The following is a 19,719-nucleotide window of genomic DNA, read 5'->3' as shown; positions in this document are numbered from 1 at the left end:
GCCTCTCTGCCTGGTTTCTTGATTCGTGGGGGAGGGGCAGGGTCGTCGGTCGGTGCCCCGTGGTCCCCTCCTCCCCGTGCTGCCTTTACTGGGAAGACCCTTCATGATTATGAAGACCCCATATCCCCGCTTCCAGCAAACGCCCTTTTTGCCACCATCTCCCCCATCAGCACCCATGCTTCTCTATCCATTCCTCTTGGGCAGGGCTGGGGGTTCTAGAGAGTTCCTTAGCCCCATCGCGTTTCCTCTTTAGGAGGCCTCTGGCAGAATTCAGAGAATGGATTCGGTAGGATCGGATGAGGAGAACCGCGCCCCTCCCCTGAGAAGTCTAACCTCAGGGAGAATAGCCAGCCTCTCCTCTCAGGAGGCACCCTACCTGAGGTCCCCGAAGGATCAAAGGTCTCCCGGGGGTGGGAAGTGACCTGTCAGAGCAGTTTTGTGACCAGGGTCCTGAGAATCTTTCTGCCCTAGAAAATTTAAATAGCTCTAGCCCCCTGCTCTGCTCCAGCATGTCTGGTTGCAAACTCACCAGCCCTAATAGGATGGGTCTGGTAGGGATCCCTGGGTGGCTCAGAAGTTAAGCATCTGCCTTAGGCTCAGGGCATGATCTGGAGTCCCAGGATGGAGTCCTGCATGGGCTCCCTGCACAGATCCTGCTTCGGGACCCTGCTTCGCCCTCTGCCTGTGTCTCTGCCTCTCTCTCTGTGTCTGTCATGAATAAATAAGTAAAATCTTTTTTTTTTTTTTTTAAAAAGAAAAGAATGGGTCTGGCAGTCCAGATGCCAGGGTCCTAAGAACAATATTTTGTGAAGCCCCAGAGAGCAGAGAGAGTGCGGGGGGTGGGTGGGTACTGGGGCAGTCCCCAACACCAGCCTTGCCCTGCTCTGGGTGCTGGTGTGTTTAGGTGTGAGAGCACAGAAGCACAAGCTCAGTGGCCTAGCCCCCCAAGGGTATTCTCATGTTCCCCTTTGCCCAAAGGAATCTGGGCCCTTCAAGGTCATTCTGACAACATCTGAGATGACTAGTCTCGACCCATCCAGCCTGCTGCTCACTTGGGGGTCACCTGGAAACCTTGGGATGGTGACCATTGCTGAGAAAGTCATTTTTTCCAGGGGGATCATCCTTGGGACACTTCTGGGAAGAAAGATCCAGGTGGCTGAATCCCAAGATCAGAGACTACCAAAACACAAGGCCATAAGTCATGGTCACTGGGACCCTGCTCAGGAAACCGAGCCAAGAAATTCTAAGTGAAGTGGCCAGACCAATCTGAGTGGGAAGGCAGATATAGGGGCTGTGGCAACTTCTGCTGGTCTCACTGGGGCTGATTCTAGGGTGAGGTCCTGCTGCCTTTCCCCCATCTTCCTGTGTATTATGTGAGGGGCCTATACATAGTATGTTCCAAAATGTGGGCCAGGTGGTTCCCCATGCCTAAGCCTGAGTACATTGTATGGTGGGAGGTGTTATGTGTGGCATTGCTTTGAGTTTCTCAGGCCGAAGAGGTGACATGACCATGAGCCATGTCCATATTTGGGGCTATGTCAAGTGGCTATGGGGAGGTCTGTGTGAGGCTTGTTACCTCAGCCCTGCCCTGTCACCTGCACCATTCTTAGGAGCTTGAGCAGGTTTGCCACAACCCCAACACTTGCCTTAGGGGAGAGAAATCAAATGAAGGGCATTTTCTGAACTCTCAGAAGCTTAGGCATCACTAGAAACAGGGGTCCTCCCCGGTCCTGTAGCCTAGCAGACACCCTCCCACGGAACCTGCCCCCTGCACCCAGCACCCAGCACTGACAGGGCCTATATAATCAACCCTCTTGGTCCCTACTCAGACCTCACCAGATGCCTGAAAACCATGTCTTCTCTAAAGACCCCAGACTCAGCCCTGTAGGACATCACCCAGACTCCCAACTGGGTCCCCAGATCTCCACAATCTAGCCAGCATTCCATGGCTGCCAGCAGATTCTTTTTTTTTTTTTAATTTTTATTTATTTATTTATGATAGTCACAGAGAGAGAGAGAGAGAGAGAGAGGCAGAGACACAGGCAGAGGGAGAAGCAGGCTCCATGCACCGGGAGCCCGATGTGGGATTCGATTCCGGGTCTCCAGGATGGCGCCCTGGGCCAAAGGCAGGCGCCAAACCGCTGCGCCACCCAGGGATCCCCTGCCAGCAGATTCTAAAGACACATAGAGACCCCAAAGCTCCCACAGATTTCCTAGAATACCTTCAGCCCTCAAAGCCTATTAATTTGGTCTTCATCCACAGTCCCAAGACCATCCTGGCTCAACATACCACCTCCCACAGCTCCTTGGAGACCCACGACTACAGAGACTCCAGCCAGCCCTTAGGGAACTCTATCCCAAGGTGGCATACCTCTCCGCCCACCCCACCCCTCAGGTCTGGATCCTTCTATCCAACCTCACCATTTGCTCTTGAACGAAACTTTCATTCTTCGAGGTCTCTGTTTTCCTCTCTTAAAATGGGGGTAATACAAACAACTAGGTTTATTGTGAGGTGACATTAACAATCAGGGGAATGTACAGTGCCTGGCTCCTATGCCATCACAGTATGGCCACTAGTTGTTGATTATTACACTATCTGCCCTGGCCTGCCACCACCTCAGGCTCACCGCTCCAAGTGTGATCTCATCCCAGACCCCCCTCCAGGACTCCAGCCAAGGCCTCCTTCTCTCTCAGTGGCCAGCGATCCCCAAATCTGGTCAATTCCTTCCATTCCATATCCCGGACAGCCCTCCGCTTGATCTGTGATCTTCATGCCTACTGCCTCCATCTCATCAGCCTCACCAGGGCTCTTCCAGCCTCGGGCTGCCCTCTCCAGTCCACTCTCCACAGAGGAGCCAAAGGGTTCAAAGCAAATATGAGCCCCTCACTCCTTTCCCCTATGGCTTCCAGGATAAACTGCAAGCACTTCTTCCACGCCTGCACCTTCGCAGCTTCCTCTTCCACTCTAGCCCGCCACCCCCACGCAGCCCCACTAGCACTTCTACCCAGCCCTGGCCGGCTGGGGTAGCCAACACACCACCTCTACCTGGAAGCCCCCAGGATCACCTCCACCCCCACCCCCCACCCCCACCCCCCGCGTCCCTAGGCTGCGCCGGCGTCCTCCGGTGCTCTGTGAACCGGGGCTCGGGGCACCTGGGCTATTTGGGGCCCCCCACTGGTCTGTCTCCCTCCCCCGACACATCCCGGCGAGCCCCGACGGCTTGGCCCGGTGGTTCCGTTCCCCGCGGTGCCCTCAGGCCTTGGCGCACCGAGGGCTCGGTGGACGTCCGGAGACGGGATGAATCCGGAGCCCTCACGGACCTCGCAGTGGAGGCGGAGGCCCCGTGGGTGCAGAGGCGGGGCCGCTCCCCCCAGAGCGCCCCTCCCCCGGACTTCCGCGGCCCGAGTAGTAGCTTGCAACTCGGAATCCCCTCGCCGGGCCGCCGCGCGGGGCCGCCTCCTCCCTCGCGTCCTGCCGCCTCCGCCCCTCTCTCTCCCTCCCTCCCTCCCTCCCTCCCTCCCGCTCTTTGTCTCCCGGCGCCGGCGTCCCCGCCACGCGCCCCCCGCGCCGCCCCTTCCCGGGAGACCCCGCGGATCCCCGCGGACGCGACGCGACGCGTGTCTGCCTGCCCGGCTGGGGGCCTGCGTCCCGCGGGCCGGAGGGCGGCGGGGCGGGGAGGTAGTTCCCTCCCTCTCCCCCTCTCCCTCCCTTCTCCCTCCTCCCCCGCTCACACGCGCACACACACGCGCACACACACGCGCACACGCGCGCGCACGGAGCATCCTCCCGTCAGGGCTCTGGTCCAGCCCCGCCCGCGCCTCCCGGTGCCCGCAAACCCTCTCCTCCTCCCCCGCTCTCATCCCCTCCGGCTCCCGGACCCTCCGCGCCCGCGCCCGCCCCGCTCCCGGGATGGAGCGGCTCGAGCCCGCCCACAGCCCGCCGCGGCCGGGGTGACGGCCCCCCGCCCCTCCCCGCCTGGCCCGCGCCCCGAGCACCATGGGCCCGAGGGGCTCCCGCGGCGCCCGACGCTGAAGATGACTGATGCTGGAGGTGAGGACCCCGACGTGGACCGGGAGCAGAGCCGGGGTCACCGGGGACTCGCGGCGGGACCCTGAGTGGGGTCGGATAGGGCCTTTCTTCCCCATCCCTGGGGTGCTGGGCTGCCGGGGGAGGGGGGCGGAGGTAGGATTTGTGCCCCTAATCCTCTCCCTCCCGGAGAAATTAATTTAAAAAAAAAAAACTGGCGTGGGGGGAGGGGGAGAGGGCTTAACTCCTTCCTACCCGGCGCGGAGTTGGACGGCTGGAGCGGAGAGAAACTAGCCGCCGGCCGCGACCTGGAGTGCGGTAGGTGCCGTGGCCTCCGCGGCGCTGGGGGCGCCGGGGCCTAGGGGAGGGGCCGCCGCTTTCTCCAGCCCCCCACTGCCCCCTTGCCCCCAGCCTCCCCTCCAGGCCTTTTCTCCCCGGTCCTTCTCGGTGGCACTTCTGTCTTGGTCTCTTTCTCCTCTTCCCGGGCTCCTTCCCTCTTGCCTGCCTCGCTGGGTCCCGCCCCTCTCTCTACAGCCCCCCTTGATCTCTCCTGGCAGCCCTCCTAGGGGCCTCGCTCGGGGCCAGGGCACCCGGCCTCCACCACTGCTTCCCCCGCCCCACTCATCCCTTTCCTGCTCTTTCTTCCTTCTTTCCGCAGCTCTGTGGACAGTCTCCACCAACCTGTCTGTCCCTGTCCCTACTTCCCACTCCCCTCTGGGGCTTGTGCACCCTTTCTCTTTCTCCTTCTCTGGCTCCCCGGAAGCCTCCCTTACTCCCAGAGAAGAGTCAGAGGTCATAAGTGCTACTTCTCTGGGAATTGGAAGCTTTGGAAGGAAGGAGTGACCTGGTAGCTCCAGTTCCCAGAGGGACAGGTTCATTTCCATCTTGTGGCAGTTCCTGGTTAAATGTGTGCATATGGGTGTGTGTGTGTGTGTGTAGAAGTCTGGGGGCGGGGGGGGGGGGGGGGGATTGTTTTCCAAAGCTCAGTTGTGGTGAGGGAGGCCTGGTGACCTCTTGAATGGCCTGTTTCCCAGAGTTGCCCATGGGACTTTGTCCCCCCACACACACCAAGGAGTTAGTTGTTGAAGGAAGGGAAAGAAAGCCATTTGTGCTGAATCAGGTTGGATTAGGCACAGGTGTGAGCTGGAAGGCCCAGCCTGCCCCAGAGGACCCCTGAAAGAGGACTCTATCCCTATGGACATCTTCACCCTGGACTGGGACTTTGAATAAAGAATGCACGAGATCTCTATTCTCAGCTAATCGAAGAGGAGACACCACTATTGACCTCAGAGAGCCTCCATTCTGATGGGAGAGGCAGTTCTTATCTTCAGAGAGTCCCTAATCGGATGGGGAATACCCTCTCCTTTCCTCAGGGAGCTCCCATCTGATGCAGGGGAGATATGACCCATTTAGGGAATCAGTGAAGTATGAAAAACCCCTAATTCCCAGTGGTTGGGGAAGGGGGAATTTAGAAATTGTGTGGACAAATGGGTGGAGGAGGGGTTTTTTTTAGGGGCAGGCCAATCCTGGTCAGATGAGGCTGTGTGATTGAATGAGGGAATTTTGGTTATTCTAAGGGGCAGCCTCCCTTCCAAGATGGCCCTTCAGGCAGGAAGAGAGGTTCTAGAATTTCTTTGCTACTGGCACCTAGAGTTGAAGAATAGCAAGGGAGTTCTTGGAGGACCCATGTCCCCTGGCCCCTTCTCCTACCTCATTTCCTGCTTTCAGCCCCAAGCATCCAATGGAACTTGGGGTGGAGGTGGTTTAGAAGTTTCTCCCAGTCCCAGACAGTGTGGGCCAGCTCCCTTTCCTCTGTGTTTTTCCTTTCTCTCTGCAGGGTCCTCTTCTCATGTGCACCCTCCAAAACTGCAGATCATCCCCCAGGATAGGGCTGGAGGGCAGGAGGGCAGGAGATAGGCGGAGGTTGAATTCTGTCTCTTGTCTCCTGTATCTCAGTTTTCCCATCTGTAAAGTGGGGATGCTAAGAATCTCAAACCTGGACAGCTCACCACGAGATGGTGTGTATGTAATAACAGGAGAGGAATGTTGGAAAAGACGCCAGCAAGCATGAGGCCTAGCCTTCCCATGCCTGTCAAACGCATTTCCATCCCAGTGCCCTGCCTCACTCATGGACACCTGAGTGTTAGCAGTAATTGGAGATCATGTCCCATCCACACAGTGTGCCCCTGCCACTGAGCATCCCCTCCCCACCCCATCCCCTTGTTCAGTATTCCCCTTCCCCTCTAACACCCAGGCCTTGGATTAGGGATGCTGCCATCCTACATCTGCTAGGAAGCCTGTCCGAATTGTTTCAGCGGTGTACATCCTGCCTTCCCACCTGCCTCCCTTCTTGCTTCCCACCAAAAAAGCAAAACTAAACCAAACCCCTACCCAACCCACTTCCTCCCAGAACATACTTGAATCTCAGAGATTTGGCTGTCCACTGTTCTGTTGTGAGTACTCCTCATACCCTTCTGCATCTGTGAGTCTGTCTGGAACTGTGAGAACTGCGAGTTTGTCAAGAACAGGGGCCCTGTTGATGGTGCCAGCTTCCTGAACAACTCATGTTCAGGAAGGCAGGTGGTGAGCACACCAGTGCTGGGGGGGGGGGGGGACAGGCAGGACTGGATGATGGATGGGTGGATGGATGGATGGAATAATGGATGGATTTGTGGATTGATGGACAAGTAGATGGATGGCTAAGTAGGTGGGTAGGTAGATGGATGGATGGAAGGACCTGGATTCTGCTCCTGACTTTGCCATTGACCTTAAGCCAGTCACATTCTCCCCTCTGTTTCTTTATTTGGAAAATGAGAGGATTGGATTTAATAATCTCCCAAGATTTCTCCCAGGTTTGATGTTGGACAGTTTATGACGATCAAACGTTTTGAGGGAGTGCTGCTGATGGAAAGACCAAGACACTGAAAGGGAGGGGGGGGAGTTCAGTGAACCATGTGAAAGCTCACAGCAAATCAGCTTGGACCAAAACCAAAGGACTCAGCCTGTGTCTACACCCTGGATTTCCTTCTGCCCTTACTCTTCTACTTCTGCCTCCTGCCCCACCTCCCACCATCTGGGGGATGCTTCAGACAACTTCTTTTCCAAGGGGCTGGAGAAAGAGTTCTAAGGGAAGGTGAAGGGCCAGAAGGCCAGGAGCAGGCAGCCAGTGGCAGCTCCTTTGTCTCCACCAACCTGAACCTCTTACAGTCTTTCTCTTTCTCTCTCTCCCTCCCTCCCTTCTCCTCAGCTCTCTTGAGTCATGGCTTCTTCAAAGCTACGAGAACCTGCGGATGAGGTTTTTGGTAAGTTCTATTTGCCAAGACCACCAGCACTTGGGAGGGGGGATTCTCTCTGGGACTTGTGTGTGTGTGTGTGTGTGTGTGTGTACTGTGGCCTGGCAGCCTGAGTCTTTGTCATAATACTCTCTGCCAATTACAACAACAATAAGGGTCTCCATTTATGAAGTGCTGTCTCATGCCAGGTACTAGGCTAACACCCCCATCTCGCAATATCACTTAATCCCCACAATAATGCCAAGAGGCGTGCCCATTGTACCGACAAGGAGCCTAGAGCACAGGGTGCTAAAGTGACTCGCTTTAAAGATTGCAGGGCAGGTTAGTGGCAGAGCTGGGACTAGAAGCCTGGACTGCCTAATCCCTGCTCTGCGTCACTGTGCTGCTATACACTTGGATCCCCAGCACAGGTGACACCCATTACCTCCACATCGCGTGGTGGGGGACCTCGGGCCGCAGGATGTGCATGCAAATCAAATGCATAGAACATACAACCTCAGTACCTCCAGGCTGGCCCCCTCTTTACATACTGGGGTGGGGTGCAGGCACACACCTGCTGGCACCATCATTTGCCCCCTGCAGTCTTTCTCTTGAGGGTTTGGGGAAAGATGACCTGAAAGGGCAGAGTTCCCAGCATGCACTGGGTGGGAAGGCTGTTTCCCAGCTGGGGAAAGGAGTCCCCTCCTTCTGGTGGAGGAGTCAGGGAGTAAGGGACCGGGAGGATCATAGGGAGCATGGAGGGAGAGGGGGAGACAGGTGGCCCCTGAAGCCTGCAGCATGTGCACGGCCCTTGGGACTCTCAGGTTGGTGTGCACAGCATTAGGGGGGCTCCCAGCTTCTCTTCCCCAGCCTTCTCCTCATCTCTATCTTCCCTCCCCTCCCCAGCTCACCCTCTTCTCCCCTGCGTGGGCACATGCCCTGGCAATGCCAGGAACTGCTGCCTCCCGGCTCCTGGGAACACTGCTTTCCTGGCCTCCCAGGGGCCCCTAGAATGGAGGGTTTGCCTCTGGGACTCCTCCAGCCTCCAGCTGCCTCTGGGCCTCAGACTCTTGGGTCTCACCCTCTGTACCCAGCCCCGGCCTGATGGAAGTGAGCTCCCCCTTTCCTAGGCTTCTGGGCCTCCACTACCCCCTCAACCCCACGTCTTCCTGTTTTTCTTCTCCCAGACCTGCTGAGGTAGCTGGCCTGCCTTGCCTGCTTCCTGATGTGAAAGGTGATTAAATATTCATGACTCCCCACTGCCCAGGGCTGGGGAGAGAAAGACTGAGAGACAGACCCACATGGAGATGGTGGGGGAGGCAGGAGGCCAGGTAGAGCAGGGACCAGAGGTGAGGCAGGCCCCAACTTGCCTCAACACTTCAGCCCCCTAGGAGTTCCTTTGCTCTCTCCAAGGTAAGCCACTCTGCAGTCCTGATGTGGCCGTAGTCAGGGGCGAGGGGCCCTTGGGGGCCTGGGCACCAGGTGAGCACTGGAGATGGAGAGGATGTCCGGTGGCAGCTCCCTGCCCTGCCCAGAACAGCAAGATTCTGACGGCTGTAAGGCCTGGATGCTGTCCTTAAGTCCCTTTCCACCTCTGGCCAAACCCTTCCTCTCTGAGCCTCAGTTTACCCACCTGTAAAATTAGGGGTTGGACTCACAGGTCGCTCTCATCTCTTCCTCAGAGGATGTATACAGGCTTGGTAGTTCCACACTAAGCTTTGGGAGGCAGACTGCCTGTGACCCTGGCCCCTCTCTCCAGCACCCCAGATGCCCTCAGGCAAATTAAGGCTGCCCTGGGGATTCCTGGAATCTCTTCCTAGTGGGGTTGTGGGGAGTTTAAATGAGCTAGTAATTGTAAAGCACTTAGAACTGGTGCCTAGCCCAGTGAGAGCACAGTAAGTATTAGCAATTATTGTTCTGTGGCTCCACCCTCAATCCTTGCTGCTTGCAGATAATGCTGAGGTTCTGTGTCATCATGGAGCAGGGGTCGGAGGGCTCTGTCCCCCAGCTCAGCCCAGGGGCAGGGAAGGAGCCAGAGGAGTGGTGTCAAGGCTGGGGTCCCAGATAGCAGGCCTGTGACAGGACCTTTTCCCTCGCCAAGCCCCCACCACTGCCCCTGGACAACGGTAGCAGGCCTGGAGATCCACCCTCCCCTGGGGCCAGGCCTTGCTGGGCTCCACTGGCCCACCCACTCCTTCTCCTTCGAAAGCTCCTTTTCTTCCTACAACCTTGGCTGTTTTACTGTCACCCAGCCCACAGCCTGACTACCTACTCTAAAATAGAGCCCCCAGCCCCTGCCTGTCTCTTTCATCCCCTCCACAAATACCACTGAGCCCCTCCTGGGTGACAGGTTCTGCTCTAGGCCCCAGGGAGGCAGCACTAAACAAGCCAAAGTCACCACCTCCAGAGAGTCTGAGTTCCCATACAGGGGCCAGCGGGGGACTGACACCAGAGCACCCATGACGAGGAGGAACAAGTCACGGGGAGGAGGGCTCCGCAGACGATGTAAGTGCCCAGTGTGGCGGAGGGCAAGCACCAGCATCTCCCCTGGACCTTGAGGCCGTCTCTCGCTGTGCGCTGGCCCTTGAAGTGGGACCTGGGTTCAGTTCGTCAAACACCCACTGAGCCCCTGCTCTCTGCCAGGCCTGGCACCAGGCTCTCATGGGACACAGAGGATGAGGAAGCCTTGCTCTCCACAGCGCGCAGTGTGGCACAGGACTGTCATTTCTGACCAGAGCCTTGAGCCAGGCCTCGAGAGGTGTGGCTGTCCCTCGGGGCAGGTGGAACAAGGGATTTGAGTGGCAGCCAGATGAAGAAGGGGTGGGGGGCGATGGAGCAGAGAGAGGTGCCAGAGTGCAGGGTCAGAGGCAGGAAGGGAAGGTGGAGACGGATCGAGGTGTGGTCAGCAAGTTGGCACCGTTCTCACCACCGCCACTAGCAGCTCGTGCTTGCTGAGCACTTAGCCATGGGCATTCTGGTGCAGCACTTTATATGGCTATCTCAGTTAATGCACACACAACCCTCCAATGACCCCATTTTACTGATAAGGAAGCCAATCCCTAAATGTCAGTAACTTACCCAGAGTCATCCAGCCAGCAAATGGCAGAACTGGATTCAGCCCTGAGCCAGCCGGCTCCTAACCAGGGTCCATATAAGAGCTTGCTGTGCAGAGGAGGGAAGTGGGGAACACAGAAAGGGTGAGTGGCACCAGCCAGCCTTGACTGGAGGGCTGAGGGGCATGGACTTTATGTTAATGGCTTTGGGACCCACTCCCCGTGCTCTGACCTACACCCCCACCTCAGCCTTGCCCTGGGTTTCAAAAGCAAGCAATTATGGGAAACAGTTAGAAATGTGTTCTAGAAAGTTTCTTCTAACCGGTAGGACATGGGGAGGGAGGCAGACCAGAGGCTCAAAGCAGGAATTGGGCGAAGGGCTGTGAAGACCTGAGTCAGGCGGTTCAGTCCCGAGGGAGGGAAGAGGCCAGACTCCAGGGGTGTGATAAAGGCAAATCTGCAGAACTGTGTGGTATCTGTTTGTTTGTTTGCTTTTTCCATTAAAATAGTATTTACTAAGCACCTACTATATGCCAGACCCCATTCTGGGTTAGAGAAGTGAACAAAATAGAGGAACATTTGCCCTCATGGAGCTGACATTCTGAGTGGAGAGACAGTAAACTAAGTAAAATATACAGCATGTGAAAGAATGACTCATGACATAAGGAAATAACATGTTGGGGTTCTGGGGGAAGTTATACATTGAGTGGTCAGTAAAGCCCTCAGTGATAGAAAGCGTTTAAGCAAAGACCTGAAGGCCGTGAAGGAGAGAACCCTGCAGAAATCTATGGCAAGAGCCTTGCAGGGAGAGGAAGTGCAAAGGCCCTGAGTGAGGTACAGTGAGGCTTGGGTGAGGAAGAGCCAGCAGGCTAGGACGGCCAGAGTGGAGGGAGCAGAGGGGAGAGAAGTAGAAGTTCAGAGAGGTAAGGGGAGCCCAGACTGAGTCTGGAAGGCTACTGGGAGAACTTGGCACTTACTCTGTGTGAGCTGGAAGTCCCCAGAGGGTTCTGAGCAGAGTAGTGACAAGGGCTGACATGTTTTATCAGGATCACTCTGGCTGCTGCTGTGTTGAAAATAGACTCTAAGTGGGAAAGGGAGGAAAGGGGAAGACCAGCTGGGAGGCTTTTGTAATAATTGAGGCAGGAGGTGATAGTGACCTAGACCAGGGAGGCTATGCATCCCACGCTTCTCTCCCCTCCTCTCCCTCCCTCCCTCCTCCGCTCTCTCTCCTTTTCCTCTCCATGTGTATGCACGTATGTGCATGTGTGCACACACAGACACATAGAGATAACAATTTTCCTGTGGGAAACGAGAAGCATGTGGAGGAGCATCATGTATTCCATCATGCATTCTTCTTGTACTGTCACCCGACCTCAACGATCATTAGCTCGTGGCCAGCCTTCCATCTCTATCCACTCCTATCCCCCTGGATTATTTTGAACCTAATCCAAAACATCATTTCACCATAAATATTTCAGTATGTCCAGATGTATTTCAAAAGGAGAGCTAACAGGAATTGTGGCTAGATCAGTTGGTAGAGTGGGAGGGAAAGAGAGCCAAGGGTGACTCCAGGGCTTGGCCTGAGCAGCTGGAGAGCTGGAGCTGCCAGTCACAGCTTGACATGATGCTGAAGCTAGCTGCAGGACATCCAGGAGGCAGCTGGACACGTGAACTGCCGGCTGGGGCTGAGGGCAGAGGGTAGCTTAGGGCTGCCTGAATTGGGTAGCTGGGTGGATGATGGGGCCTTTCACGGAACCGAGGAGCAAAGGGGAAGCCAGGCTGAGGCTAAGGTGGTGGATTCATTTTGATGGATTATTTGAGGAGCCTGGGAGCCTTTGACAAGTTCCCTGGCAGGTACTGAAGTGCCTGGGCTTGGGATTCAGGGAGGGGTCAGGGCTGAGCTGGTAGGTGGTAGTGAAGCCAGGCCAGCACCTGGGGTGGCTTAGGGGGTATCTGCTGACAAGGGAACGAGGAGCAGGCAAGGGAGGGCAGGCATGGGTGATGGGATGGGGGAGCCCCAAGATCATGGGGCAGGGGAGTGGGGAAGAAAGGTCTGGGAAACCCATTCTGAGGTCTGGGAAAAACCTCTTCTGCTTAGAGACCCCAAGCTTGGGGATGCTGCAGAGTGAAGGCTTCATTCCTGGCTGGAGCAAAAAAGAAAAGAAACTAGGAGCAGTTGGGTTTATGCATGATCCATTGGGTTTGCCTTCTCTTCATGTCTTCATCCAGGACCCAGTCCCACACCACTGACCCCAGGATGGGAGACGGGCCTCCTGGGGAACGCGTCTTCCTTGATACCGCTGCTATGTTCCAGCTCAGCAGTATCTGTATCTGAGAGCAGCCCTGAGCATGGCCCAGCAAGCCAGTGTCCAGCTTAGCCAGTCTCTGGAGCCAGACTAGTCAGGCTCAGCTCCCGGACCCTGGCTAGCTGGGGGCTTCAGTCAAGAGACTGAACCTCTCGGAGCCTTAGTTGGCTCAGCTATAAAAAAGAGTAAAATGTGCATACCAGCTGTCCTAACTCACTGGGTTGTTTTGAGTGGATGAGGTGTTGTATGAACATTCTGGCACATAGTAGGTGCTTCTTAAATGGTAGCTCTTATTACTATGATCCATCTGGTCCTCCCTAGCCCTCCTGTCCACAGACCTACCCTCTAAGTGCCCTGGAGGCCTCCCTCCCAACAATCCCCCCCCACAATACTGCCCTCCCCCCACGCTTCCCTACTTAGCAGCATTGCATATACCAGCTCCCCAACGCCCCCCCCCCTTCTCTTGTAAACTCCCACCCAGAACTTAGACAGCTTTGGTGCTTCCTCCTCGACACATCCAAACGGGACCATCCTGTCCTGTCCTCTGCGCCTGTGAGAGGTCCCACCATGCTGCCGTGTTTCTGTGCTGACATGTCTAGCTTTCTGCGGGACTGTGAGAGACCTCGTTCTCCATCTCACTTGTACCCCTAGCCCCCAGCACTCAGAAACATCTGTCGAATGTCTGGGGTGTGAGTGCTGGCGGCTGCCTGAGCTCGGCCTCTCACTTGCTGTACTCACGGTCTGGTCTCTGCCCCCTTCACCTGGTTCCCAGACCTGGACTTGGCTGTGCCAGAGACCGTCAGACTGGACAGCAGTTTACATAAGGCCCGAGCCCAACTCCTAGCCAAGGGCCGGAGACACCGGCCCTCCCGCTCCAGACTTCGGGACAGTGCCAGCTCTGCAGAGGACGGCGAAGGCTCCGATGGGCCCGGAGGCAAGGTGGGGGCAACCCAGGCAATCACACCTACCCTACTCACCCTCTTGCCCCCAGACAATCCCTCCAAACCCTTTTCCAGGGAAACCACACTCCCAGGCTTCTGACATAGTAATGCCAACAAGGACCACCTGCATTCACTTCTGGCTCCTGTCAAACTTTTAAGGAAGGTATTATCATTCCCATCTTACATGTGGGGAAACTGAGGATGCGAGAGGTTCAGTAACAAGTCCACACAGTTAGGAAATGAGGGAAGTGGGATTCAAGCCCAGCCTACGTGACTGAAGGCCCTCCGCCCCGTCTCCCGCCTCTCACTGCCCAGCCCCCCTTGGGCCCCGGGCAGGAGGAGAACCCCGCTTCCAGGTCCTGGAAGGACCCGAGCCCTGGTGGCTCCTCCTCGCGCCGGAGGCTCCCTCGCAGTTTGCGGGGTGAAACCAGCTCCCAGCCCCTCGGGGAAGCGGGAAGGAGGGTTGGCAGTGAGCGGCCGCCCCCTCCGCCAGGTGACCGACGGCTGCGGGAGCCCCCTGCACCGGCTGCGCTCGCCTCTGCACTCCGGCCCCGGGTCTCCGGCCGGGGGCTCCTTCTGCCTGGAGCCTCCGGGCTTGCGGCGCAGCCTGGACGAGGACGAGCCCCCGCCGTCGCCGCTCACACGCTACCGGCCCCTGCACAACGCCGCCTCGCACGAGGGCCTGGCCGCCGCCTCCTGCTCGCCCCCGCGCTCCGCGCCCTCCTCCGACAGCTCGCCCAGCTTCGTGCGCCGCCACCCGCGAGCGGAGCCGCACAGCGAAGGTGAGCGGCGGGCGGCGCGGCGCCCCCTGCTGGCGAGCGCCGGGACTGCAGCGACCCCTGCAGGACCCAGTGGGGCGGGGCGCGAGGGGCGACGGGCGGGGAGGGGGACCCACAGCGGGATGAAAGGACCTAATTGGGAGCATCCTGTAAGGCTTCTCTGAGGAGGTGACGTGTGAACCAAGATCGGAAGCCAAGATCGGAAGGCTGGTTAAAATGGTCGGGATAAGATGAACAGTGAATTGTAGCGGTCCCTACTTTTTCATGGTTTGTGTAAGGCTTTCATAACTATCCGTGAAATAGGCAGCTGTTGGGACGCCTGGGTGGCGCAGTGGTGGAGGGCCTGCCTTTGGCTCAGGTCGTGACCCCGGGGTCCTGGGGTTGAGTCCTGCATCGGGATCCCCACGGGGAGCCTGCTTCTCCCTCTGCCTATGTCTCTGCCTCTCTCTGTCTCTCGTGAATAAACAAATAAAATCTTAAAAAAGGAAAAGAATAGAAAAAGGAGGTGTTACTGTAGGTCAGGTGTTACCCCTATATTTGAGACGAAGGAAAGCTCAGAGAGGTAGAGTGATTGGTCCAACAGCCAGTTAAGGGCACCAGAGCCAACTTGCATGATTCTAAGTCAGAAGAGTTTCTACCACCTAACACGGCAGCTGAAGGAGGCAGGGCCATTTCCTTCCCTCTCTTCTCCAAAAGATGACAGCCGGGATGCCAGCCCACCGGAGCCTGCCAGCCCCACCATCGGCCTGGATAAGAAGACTCGCCGAAAGTTCCTGGACCTGGGGTGAGTAGAGGAGGCGCAGAAGCAAAGGCTCGGAGCTTTGGGGTGCAGGGTAGCCCAGTGGGCAGCACTGCCCCTCTCCCCCCTGCCCTCCCTCACAGGGTCACCTTACGCCGAGCATCCACTAGCAAGAGCCGGAAGGACAAGGGCAGCAACCGTTTATCCATGGGCAGCAGGTGAGTGGTCCCCACCACGCCTCACCCACAGCTTCTGCGCATAGTTCCCTGTGAGCCCGGCCCTCCCCCTCGGTGCCCACACCCATGCAGGGTGCTCTCTCTACAGGGAGTCAGTGGAGGGGTCCGGCAGGTCAGGGGGCTCCCCGTTCCTGCCCTTTTCCTGGTTCACAGACAGCGGCAAGGGCTCGGCATCCTCTGGCAGCACCACCTCCCCCACATGCTCCCCAAAACACGAGGGCTTCAGCCCTAAGAAGTCAGCTTCTCAGGTGAGTCCATGGCCTTCCTGCCCCTGTACTGGCCCCAGACTCAGGTGATGTGAGGGCGCACTTCCCCCTGGCTCGGGCTGGGATCCAGGCCTCTATCCATGGAGTCATTCAGTGATTCGTTAGTTCACTGAGCTCACATTCTCTGAGCTCATTCATTCATTCACTGCTCACTCACTCATACTCTGAGTAGCTCCATGGACTCCTTCATTCCATTCAACTCACGTCACTGATCATGAGGTGTTACCCACCCAGCCCAAGGCCACCTCCATTCGTGCTGGCTCTTCTGCCTGGCTCCCGATGTCCTGTCATAGGAGTGGGGCTACCTTGTGGTGGGGTGGGGCTTGGAGGAAATTGGGATGAAGGGGACCCATACTGGGGTGCTCAGCTAGTGCTCAGGAAGCTTACAGCCCTGTGGGAGAAGTGAGACGGGGATCAGAGGCAGTCCTGAGGGTCTGTTCCTGCTCCTGCTGCACTCTACCGTGGACAAGGCTCCTACTGCGTGCTTCTGCTTTACACACAAAGCACAGGCGCGCGTACCCCAGTTGTAGAGATGAATGAATGAAGGCCGGAGAGAAGGAACTTGCTGCGTGGGTTAGTTGCCAGGCTCCATGCCTGTTCTGTGGTTGTTCCTTATGTGCTGCTGGGGCTGAGGAGATCAGAAAGCTGGGAATTCAGGGGAGAAAGAATTCTTGACTTGAGACTTCCTTATTTCCTCTCTTCCCCTCTCTTGCTTCCCTTGTGCTGGACCCTGGGATAATATGGTGAACAGATAGGCTGGGGTTCATAGAGCTTCTGATCTCTACCCAGGCACTTATAAGCCAGGGTGCTACAGGGTATAATGGGGAGACACAAAGGGGGGGACCCCTGACCTAGCATGGGGGAATCCTGGCCAGTTGCCTGCAGGAAGTGACACCTAGTCCATCCCTGCCAACTCCCTGCCTCTGTTCTAGCCCCATGTCCTCCTAGGAGCCTTACATCCTGATACCTCCCATGAGTCACTGAGCAACTGCTGGTACCCAGCCCCCAACTTCAGCCCCATCCAAAGGGGAGTGGTGGGTTGGGTGGGGGGACTCCCTTGAGCTTAGAGGGCGAGCTCTCTTCAGTGGCACGTACCCCTCCTTTCTAGGAATCCACCCTGAGTGATGACTCCACACCCCCTAGCAGCAGCCCCAAGATCCCAAGTGGTCCCCGGCAGGAGACCAAGTGTTCCTACCCCTACCACACGCTGTCCCAGTCTTCAGATGAGGTAAGTAAGCCCTGACCTCTGGGTGTTGGGTGTGCAGGCTGCAGGCCATGTCCTCCCCCTCACTGTCCTTGGTCTGTACCCCAGTTCCTGGATGAACCTCTCCCCACTGTCCACCACTGGACCAGCCAGCAGGTGGGCCAGTGGCTGCATAGCCTCAACCTGGAGCAGTATGCCGCAGAGTTTGCTGCGCGGCAGGTGGACGGGCCCCAGCTCCTGCAGCTGGATGGGAGCAAACTGAAGGTGGGTCAGAGGGGGAGAGCCGTGAGCCAGCCTGAGCCCGAACCACCTTCCAGGACTGTGGTCCCCCCACCCTGATCACTTCCTTTAAGGCCGCTGCCCTGACCACTGACCTCTGGGCAAGGTCCTTGGCCTAAACTTTCTACTCTAGCATGGGTCCCCATCTGACTTGAAAGTTGAGCCTGGTTCTTCAGTTTGACCTTCAAGCCCCAGCCCGGGTTAACATTGACCTCTAGGATGGTCCTATCACCTGACTCTTAATTCTGAGTCTCCTGCTGTCACAAGAAACCAGGTCCCTCCCTGATCACCTTGCCTGATTCTCAGGTTTAGAGGCTGCTGGTAGTCAGGGGAGACCAGGAGTGGGGGCCCTGGATCTCTGTGCTGGGAGGCTCCTGGCCCGTTCCCCACCCTCCACTACATTGCTTAGGCAAGAGGTGGTGAGGAGAATCCCCCAGGAAGTCTCTGGAGCAGGGAGGGGCCTCAGCCACTCACTAGCAGTGTGACCTTGGGCAAGTCACTGTCTATCTGTGGGGCCTCAGGGGATGGGCAGGATGGTGCCAAGGCTGAAATCCTGAATGAAGAACAGGAGCTGAGGAAAACCAGGGGTGGGGCCAGGGGGCATAAGGTCTGGTACCCTTCGTCAGCATCTTTCCCAAATGCTCCCATTCAGAATTCTTGCCCTGAGGGTTCCGATCCACGGGCCAATCTGGGAGGTGGAGGCCACATTTCCGGGAGGACTTGGCAGAGCGCCAGGCAGCATCCACCTGGGCACAGAGAACCCAGGGCTTGGGTTGGCCAGGGCCCGAGTGATTCTGGGGCTCTTGCCCTCACCCTCGAATTCCTCCCCAGAGCCTGGGGCTCAGCAACTCGCATGACCGGGCGCTAGTGAAGCGGAAGGTGAAGGAGCTGGCAGCCGCCGCTGAGAAGGAGCGCAAGGCCCAGGAGAAGGCTGCACGGCAGCGTGAGAAGCTCCGGCGCAGGGAGCAGGAGGCCAAGAAGAGCTAGGGGAGGGCGGGGGGCAGGCACTGGCACCCAGGCGCTGGTGGCCGCCGGGCTCGGTGGGCAAAGGCCTCAGCGGGGAGGCAGGGCCTGGGCACCAAGCTTGGGCTAGCCAGGCCCCACTCAGGGGGGACATGCCCTCTCTCACCCTGTCGCTCTGTCTGGGCCCAGATCCCCCAGAAAGGGAGACCCCAGGAGAGGCCCAGTAATAAATCCAGTTTTAAGGACTTGTTTGGCACAGAGTTCCTAGGGGAACTGGCAGGTGATGGGCAGAGGATGGAGAGGCCAGGGCTGAAGCAAGTCCGGGAACCCTGAGGCACCTGGGTCAGTCTGACCCTCTACCCTCAGGCCACCGCGGCGCTGGCCGGCAAGGAGTAGGACACCTGCCTGCCTGCCTTCCAGAGGTCCTGAGATGGGGCAGGGTCCCAGGGCCTAGAGAGATAGGAAGCCTCTCAGCAAGGGTGGGTGGATGGAGTGGTTTCTCTCTGGCTCTCCAAGGTGGCTGCGTGCTGAGACAGCGCTCTTGTGCTCCCAAGGGAGGCTGGCAGGCACCACGGCAACTTGCACTCAGGGTAGACTCTGGCCTGCACTCAGCAGGAGAGCAGAGAGGGCGGCACGGTCATCCCATGAAATCTTTGCCAGGACTTGAGGAGCAGGAAGGGCGGATTAAAACTGCCTCCTTCCCCTTCCCTGTCCTGTGGGTCCCAATGGCGAGATGACATCCATACAGGTCTGCCACTCCTGGGATCCGCCCAAGGCCTGGTCTTTGACCTGCATTCTAACACAGGACCCACTTCTGTTCACCCTCAGAGGACAGCTGAGAGCCCTCTCTGGGGACAGAGCAAACTCGGGAGCTGGGGGTGACAGAGGACACCCCCACCAATACCTAGGTGGCACTGAATGGGTGAATTCTCACCCCCTGCCTGGTAGAGGGGCAAAATCTGGGAATTCCCCTGGAATTTCCTGGAAGGGTTCATCAGCCTTCCCCCATCGGCTCTGGTCCCTGTTGGGGCCTCAGTGGGTTCCAGAACTGACAGACAGTGCAGGTGTGGTTCCCTGGGCCACAAGGAAGGGTGAGGCCAGGCCCCTGGGTGGGGGACGCATCTATCCCAGGAGCCCAGGGATGACATCTATCCTTATGAGGAGGGAGTGTTCAGGTGCGGACTGGCCAGCCAGCTGGCCTAGCTTCTGGAGGATGGGCCAGTTATCAGTGTGGCTGGGGACCCTCTACTTAGAAGTCCCCCTCCCCCTCCACCTGTCTGGAGTGGTGGACAGGACCCAATGCATGCCAACCTCCCTCATTCCCGCTCAGGGGCTGTGGCTTCAAGGCCACCCCTGCTGTGATCAGGGCCCTGTCCCTGGGACTTGGTCCTTTACTCCCCTCTGCTGTGTGGGGAGAAGAGCTTCAGAGGAAACTGAGATAATGGGGCACCAGCACCATCTGGGCCTGCTGGAGGAGCTGGTGAGGAGGCTAGAAGGCACCTGGGCCTTTGAAACTATCAGGAGCTATATGGGTGCCCACCTGCATGTGAAGGGCGGGCAGTACTCAACTTATTTCAATAAACACTTATGATGTGCCAGTGACCTCTGTCTGCCCCAGCCGGGGGGGGGGGGAGGCTGTGCTGTGCCCTGAGTA

At 57.6% G+C, this 19,719-nt stretch overlaps 1 protein-coding gene across 2 annotated transcripts; it reads left to right on the top strand.

The window, feature by feature from the left end:
- Window positions 1-3,538: 3,538 nt before the first annotated feature.
- SAMD14 (sterile alpha motif domain containing 14) lies at window positions 3,539-19,667 on the top strand. 2 transcript variants are annotated; one of them, XM_055319830.1, is made up of 10 exons: window positions 3,539-4,051; window positions 7,275-7,329; window positions 13,431-13,597; window positions 14,093-14,381; window positions 15,075-15,162; window positions 15,261-15,335; window positions 15,442-15,601; window positions 16,728-16,847; window positions 16,932-17,087; window positions 17,934-19,667. In XM_055319830.1, exons 2-10 carry the CDS (start codon window positions 7,287-7,289, stop codon window positions 18,087-18,089), a joined length of 1,254 nt encoding a protein of 417 aa, XP_055175805.1. In that variant the 5' UTR covers window positions 3,539-4,051; window positions 7,275-7,286; the 3' UTR covers window positions 18,090-19,667. The 2 variants fall into 2 exon arrangements, with proteins under 2 accessions (XP_055175805.1, XP_055175814.1); XM_055319839.1 differs by lacking the exons at window positions 3,539-4,051; window positions 7,275-7,329 and having other exon boundaries at window positions 13,456-13,592.
- Window positions 19,668-19,719: the final 52 nt, after the last annotated feature.

This window comes from Nyctereutes procyonoides, unplaced genomic scaffold (assembly GCF_905146905.1).
Source record: "Nyctereutes procyonoides isolate TBG_1078 unplaced genomic scaffold, NYPRO_anot_genome, whole genome shotgun sequence".
Classification (NCBI taxonomy): Eukaryota; Metazoa; Chordata; class Mammalia; order Carnivora; family Canidae; genus Nyctereutes; species Nyctereutes procyonoides.
The sequence above is the reverse complement of the archived record's forward strand: the minus strand, read 5'-3'. Positions and strand labels throughout refer to the sequence as shown.

Excerpts from the sequence above, each read along its gene's own strand:
- SAMD14 (XM_055319830.1), top strand. The coding sequence starts at position 7,287 with ATGGCTTCTTCAAAGCTACGAGAACCTGCGGATGAGGTTTTTG. Across the intron at positions 14,382-15,074 it reads AGCGGAGCCGCACAGCGAAG|ATGACAGCCGGGATGCCAGC; the intron begins GTGAGCGGCGGG and ends CTTCTCCAAAAG. Across the intron at positions 15,336-15,441 it reads CGTTTATCCATGGGCAGCAG|GGAGTCAGTGGAGGGGTCCG; the intron begins GTGAGTGGTCCC and ends CTCTCTCTACAG.